The 5,480-nt window shown below is 60.7% G+C and overlaps 1 protein-coding gene and 1 long non-coding RNA gene across 4 annotated transcripts; one reads left to right on the top strand and one right to left on the bottom strand.

The window, feature by feature from the left end:
* Positions 1-833: 833 nt before the first annotated feature.
* Positions 834-1,765, top strand: ABHD11-AS1 (ABHD11 antisense RNA 1 (tail to tail)). Its single transcript, NR_132631.2, is given in 4 exon segments — positions 834-855; positions 1,006-1,264; positions 1,493-1,613; positions 1,695-1,765. It is a non-coding gene; the product is annotated as an ABHD11 antisense RNA 1 (tail to tail) (long non-coding RNA).
* Positions 1,766-1,858: 93 nt separating this feature from the next.
* Positions 1,859-4,638, bottom strand: ABHD11 (abhydrolase domain containing 11). 3 transcript variants are annotated; one of them, XM_016945286.2, is made up of 6 exons: positions 4,407-4,638; positions 4,089-4,224; positions 3,325-3,498; positions 2,984-3,154; positions 2,692-2,873; positions 1,859-2,454 (listed from the first exon to the last, which is right to left on the bottom strand). In XM_016945286.2, exons 1-6 carry the CDS (start codon positions 4,556-4,558, stop codon positions 2,322-2,324), a joined length of 948 nt encoding a protein of 315 aa, XP_016800775.1. In that variant the 5' UTR covers positions 4,559-4,638; the 3' UTR covers positions 1,859-2,321. The 3 variants fall into 3 exon arrangements, with proteins under 3 accessions (XP_016800775.1, XP_016800776.1, XP_016800780.1); XM_016945287.4 differs by lacking the exon at positions 2,984-3,154 and having other exon boundaries at positions 4,407-4,616; XM_016945291.4 differs by lacking the exons at positions 2,692-2,873; positions 2,984-3,154 and having other exon boundaries at positions 4,407-4,619.
* Between the last annotated feature and the right edge of the window lie 842 nt (positions 4,639-5,480).

Below are 5,480 nucleotides of genomic sequence, written 5' to 3'. Positions count from 1 at the left end.
AAGGCAGGCGGATCACGAGGTCAGGAGATCGAGGCCATCCTGGCTAACACGGTGAAACCCCGTCTCTACTGAAAGTATAAAAAATTAGCTGGGTGTGGTGGCGGGCGCCTGTAGTCCCGGCTTACTCGGGAGGCTGAGGCAGGAGAATGGTGTGAATCTGGGAGGTGGAGCTTGCAGTGAGCTGAGTTTGCACCACTGCACTCCAGCCTGGGTGACAGGGTGAGACTCTGTCTCAAAATATATATATATAAAATAAATAAAATGTGAGGAGGAATTTGTCAGGGATACACTTTTTTCATTCTGTTTTCCTGCGGAGGTAAGGTTATATTTATATGTGTGGATGATGCCATTCAAGGTACCAAGCTAACCCTTCAGGATGGGGGCTGGGGTACCTTATGCCTCTCAGCATTGGAGACATAATGCCTTCTTCCCTCCTCTCCTTACCTCTCCTTCTCTTTTTGAGACAAGGTCTTGCTCTGTTACCTAGGCTGGAGTGCAGTGGTGTGATCCTATGGCTCACTGCGGCCTTGAAGTGGGCTCAATAGATCCTCCTGCCTCGGCCTCCGAGTGCTGGGATGACAGGCATGAGCCACTGTGCCCAGCTCCGCCCTTTCTTTCACAAGACGTGGGTAGAGCACCCTCTTGCGGTGAAGGGAGGAAGGGGGCTGAGTGTGCTCTGGGCCTGGCCGGAAGTTTCTAGGGTGCAGCAGGCCTTCCTCCTTGGCCTGCCAGGGGTGGGGCCTGCCAGGGAGTGCCTTGCTGGGAAGGGAGGGCAAAGGGCCATGTCTTTCGCTTGCTCCACCCAGCTGCCAAGAGTCCCAGTCACCAGGCCACCCTGAGTCCCGGCCCTTGAGGGTAAGTGTTCTTCTGAACACAGCTGCCTCGTCCTTCCCTGATGACTGGGTGAGAATTCTTTGCTCCCTGGAGGTCCAAATACCCTGCCCACGCTGCTTGCATTGAGGCCAGGCAGTGGCCACACCATCCACCTCCTCTTCCTTTCCATAGGTCCATGAGACTGGGGCAGCAGCAGGGGCAGGTACAGAGCACCTCAGCCGCCTCTCCACCGGACAGCAACATCAAAGCCGAGGCCAAGGCGGGAGGGCCCAGAGTGAGACACCTCTTCCAGACAAGACTTGGTCGCTGCCTCCTCCTCTGTCACCCTGCGACACAGCCCAGAGTACCAGGCGGCTGGAGCACTGGGGGACACCCGGACAGAACCCTCCCTGGACCAAGTCCTCCAGGAACGGGATGAAGCCATTGCCAAGTAAGGGGAAGCTGCTTTTGGGGGCTGGGAGGGGAGTTGGGGGCTCCCCTGCAGGGCCTTGTCCTGCTAATGGAGGAGCAGGGGGCTAGTCAGGCATTCTGGAAGGAAAGCCACACAACCAGCTGCCCTTCACTGAGGCGGGGGCTGTGGCCATACTCGTCCACCCCCAGGACCTCACAACCAGACCCACAGGGTCCGAGCCTCAGCTACTCTCTCTGCCACCCACAGGAAGCAGGCGGTGGAGGCGGAGCTGCAGAGGTGCAAAGCCAGGCTACACGCCATGGAGGCCCAGCTGCTGGAGGTCCTGGAGGAGAAACTGAGGCTGAGGCGGGAGCTGGAGGCCTGGGAGGTAGGGGAATGCCATCAGGGCCTGGGAGGTGTGGGGAAAGAGGGCACAGGCTCAGCCTTGAACCTGCTCTCCTGTCCACAGGAGGACGTGCAGCAGCTGGTGTGGCAGCAGGTCCAGAATCAGCTGCAGAGAGAGGCCAAGGGTACTCGGGGAGCCCACGTGGACCCTGGAGCTGCCAGCACCCCCCGATCCAGATTCTCCCTGGGTCGGGGACGTTGGTGGTGACACAGACCTCAGCCCAGGACTTTGGGAGTAGTGTCTTTATTCATTAAAGCCTGAGGTCTGACCACCCCTGTAAAACCTCGTGCCCACGCAGTGCCTGTCTGAGTCCTTCTGTGCCCAAATGTGGAGCAGGCTGCAGAGACTTGAAGCCTGGGGTTTTGTGCCTCCTTTTTGTTTTGTTTTTTTTGAGACAGAGTCTTGCTCTGTTGCCTAGGCTGGAGTGTAGTGGTGTGATCTCGGCTCATTGCAACCTCTGCCTCCCGGGTTCAAGTGATTCTCCTGCCTCAGCCTCCCGAGTAGCTGGGATTACAGGTGTGCACCACCACGCCAGGCTAATTTTTGTATTTTTAGTAGACAGGGTTTCACCATGTTGGTCAGGCTGGTCTCCAACTCCTGGCCTCAAGTCATCCTCCCGCCTCAGCCTCCCAAAGTGCTGGAATTACAGGCATGAGCCACCACGCCCGGCCATCTTCTTGCCAGCAACTCTTAGACCAGGAAGCCTCGGATGGCAGCTATGAAGTCCTGTGGGCGGTCAGCGTGGATCCAGTGGCCAGCGTTCGGCACCGTCTGCATCTGGGCCCGAGGGAAGAGCCGCATAATCTCAGGGTGGTGGCTGGGACTGTGCATCGCAGCGATGGCCATCAAAAACGGGTGAAAGTGGGATGAGGAGGAGTGAAAGAGACACGTGGAAGCAGAACGGGGAGAAATGGAGAGAGCTGTGTGAGCCCATATGCCCGGTGGTATTTCTGGCCTCTCAGCCACCCCCCTTCCACACCCAAGGCCTCCCCTGGTAGGGTCCCCAGGCCGGGGCCTGGGCGAGTAAAGCATGCCCCTCCTACTACCCAGGCTAGCTTACTGCACGAACTGGGAGTTTCCACCAAGGAGAAAGAGTGTTGGCCCGAGGTAGGACTCCTGCCTCTGTGGGAAAGCCAAGATCTTGTCTAGGTGCTGGGTCAGGGCATCCAAGTTCACCCTCCACACGAAGCGCCCGTCTACCTCTACCAGGTTAGTGAGCAGGTGCTGCCGCACGGCCATGTCCTGTGGGGGTGCAGCAGTTGGGGGGGGTTCCTTGTGCGGTCTGGGGGTGCCACTCTTCCCTTGACAGGTCCTGGTCTACAATACCATCCGGGGCACCTTGGGTGTATCACCTGGATGACAGAACTGAGCTGTTCATCCGCCAGTTTTCGGGCACGGGAGCGGGGCAGCTCATCTGCGATGTTGATGGCCCTCATGGCTGCCACGTAGGTTGCAAAGTGGGAGACACCTGTGCTTTCCACTGGGCTGATATCTACAGCAATGAGACGTTCCACCAGCTCTGGCTGTGGGAGAGAACCGAACTGGGACCAGTCTTAGGCAGACATAGGGAGTCTCAGGCACGGCTCCTGGAGCCTGAACTTGGTCATCCAACGACCATGTGAGTCCCAGGTTGCCTGCAGGGCCCTCAGGATATATACTGAATGGGAGGAGGCCCCAGACATGGGCGGCTCACCCTCTGTAGTGCCAGCAGCATGGCTGTCTTTCCTCCCATGCTGTGGCCAACGACGACGCAGGGCACCAGGCCCAGCTGGGGCAGAAGGTCCTGCAGGTCCTGGCTCATGATCTCGTAGCTCATGTCTGGGCTGTGGGGGCTGTCACCGTGGTTACGAGCATCCACCGTCAGCACCTGGGGAGTGGGGTGAGACGGGGCTGCGTTGATATCCCCATTCTGGGGGTAGACAGCCAAAGGCTTGTAGGGACAGCAGGTCAAAGGTGTGGAGAGCCTGGGGATACACCCTGTGGAGGGGAAGGGCCCAGTTTCCAGACCTAGGAGGCCCAGATGAAGAACCTGGGGCCACTCTGCCAGAGAAGAGCAGGCCCCAGGGTTGTGACCACGTCTCTGAAGGGCTGGCCTGGCTGGGTGGCAATCTCGGAGAATGCCAGGAAGGAGACTCCAGGAATTTCCAACAGTAGGAGCACAGAAGAATGGGCTGCCATAAGAGGTGGTGAGCTCCCGGTCATCCCTAGTGAACAAGCAGGCCCCTTCATGGAAAGGGTGCAGGCGCCTAGGCATGGGCCAGCCCCGATGGAGATCTACAACATGAATTAATGAAGATGGCAACGTGAGGGAATAAATGGGGTTGCCGTTCAGGGTCCATACTCAGAGTGAGGGATCTGGAAGTGAGCGTGAGAAGCGGGACCCCCTGCCCTGCCTCCTCTCAGGCCCCGCCCACTCCCGCCCAGCCCCAAAGGAGCCCCGCCCACTCGAAAGCTCACCCTACGGCCTGTCTGCTGGGCCAAGATCTTGGCGATGGAGTTGAAGTTAGTTTTGCTGCCGAAGAGCCCGTGCAAAAAGACGACGGCCGGGAGGGCTGCCTCCCCGTCCAGAAGCCTGTAGGAAAGCGGAAGCGGCCTGGCAGGGGAAGGATCGAGGTCAGGGTCTGAGCCGGCGGAGACGGGGAAAGGGGTAGGGGGAAAGAGCTTTGGGGGAGAGGCCTGGGAGGTGACAGGCCCAAAGGGAGGAGATGGGGCCGTCGGGGCCCGGCAGGAAAAGGAGGACTGAGGATGGCCTCCCGCCCGGTGCCCTTGACTGACCTCGGCTCGGCGCCCCCTCGGCCGCCGCTGCTGCTGCTGGGTGCGACAGGCACCCTCGCGAAGCTAGGGCCGTGGGGGCCGAGTCCCTCACGCGGGAGCCTCCAGGCTCGGGTCCAGCGGAGCATGCTTGCAAGCTGTTGGCCGGCTCGCATCTCACAAAGTACGTCCTCCCCGCGCTCCTTCTCCCGCCCTAGCTCGCAGCCCCGCCCATTTCCGTCTTCAGCCCCGCCCAGTTCCGACTTGAGCCCCGCCCTCTCCCCGCCCCCATCGCGGGATTCTCCGCCCTCGGTCCCGTTTCCTTACGTATCCCCGAGAACAGTCCGGCCCCGCCTCCATCCCCGCCCCTTACGCCATTACGTAATCCCCGCAGGTCTTGCGCGGGTCGCCCTGAGCGCCGCACCTGGCCTCGCCCTAGGCTGGGCAACCCGCGGTGCTTGCCCCTCCCCTCGCGAAGCGCCGCGGTGCGTAGAATCTGGGAATTCGGTCTGCGCCGCTCTGTGCGTGCTCGGTTCTGGTTGCAGCTTAGGGCTCGGTTCCCGCCCCGCACCTGCCATCGCTCACTGACCTGGGTGGCTGCCATCGTTTCTGTGCCGCCGGCGGGGGCGAGCGGCGCCAGGGTGGCTCTGGGCGGCGGAGCGCCAGTGTGGTGGCGCCGTGCTCCACTGCCGGGGGCCCGGGCAGGTTGGGCGGAGCACGGACACCCACCCATCCTGGAGTCGTCGATCTAGAAGGAGCTCGGGGGCACTCTAGAGCTCTTCCCCAAGCCCCTTCGTCCCTTTTACATTTGGGGAAGGCTCCCCCAGTCTGATCCCACCTGCTTTTCTGCCCATACTCCCCATTCTCATACTCCCCTATCAGGCACCCTGCCTTTCAAGGTCTTCTCCACACCCCACCTCCTGCTGGGGTGCTGTCTGTCTTCCAGATAGCCAGTTGCCCGAGTCCTATACTTTTTTTTGGTGGGGGGTCTTACCCTCGCCCAGGCCGGAGTGCAGTGACGCGACCGTAGCTCACTGCAGCCTCGACCTCCTGGGCTCAAGCGATCCTCCCGCCTTTGCCTCCCGAGAATCTGGGACT

This window comes from Pan troglodytes, chromosome 6 (assembly GCF_028858775.2).
Source record: "Pan troglodytes isolate AG18354 chromosome 6, NHGRI_mPanTro3-v2.0_pri, whole genome shotgun sequence".
NCBI classification, from domain to species: domain Eukaryota; kingdom Metazoa; phylum Chordata; class Mammalia; order Primates; family Hominidae; genus Pan; species Pan troglodytes.
The sequence above is the reverse complement of the archived record's forward strand: the minus strand, read 5'-3'. Positions and strand labels throughout refer to the sequence as shown.

Coding starts and splice junctions, on each gene's coding strand:
- ABHD11 (XM_016945286.2), bottom strand. CDS start 4,558: ATGCGAGCCGGCCAACAGCTTGCAAGCATGCTCCGCTGGACCCGAGCC. Junction 4,225..4,406: donor CGAGGGGGCGCCGAGCCGAG/GTCAGTCAAGGG, acceptor TTCCCCTGCCAG/GCCGCTTCCGCTTTCCTACA. Junction 3,155..3,324: donor TGCTGCTGGCACTACAGAGG/GTGAGCCGCCCA, acceptor TCTCTCCCACAG/CCAGAGCTGGTGGAACGTCT.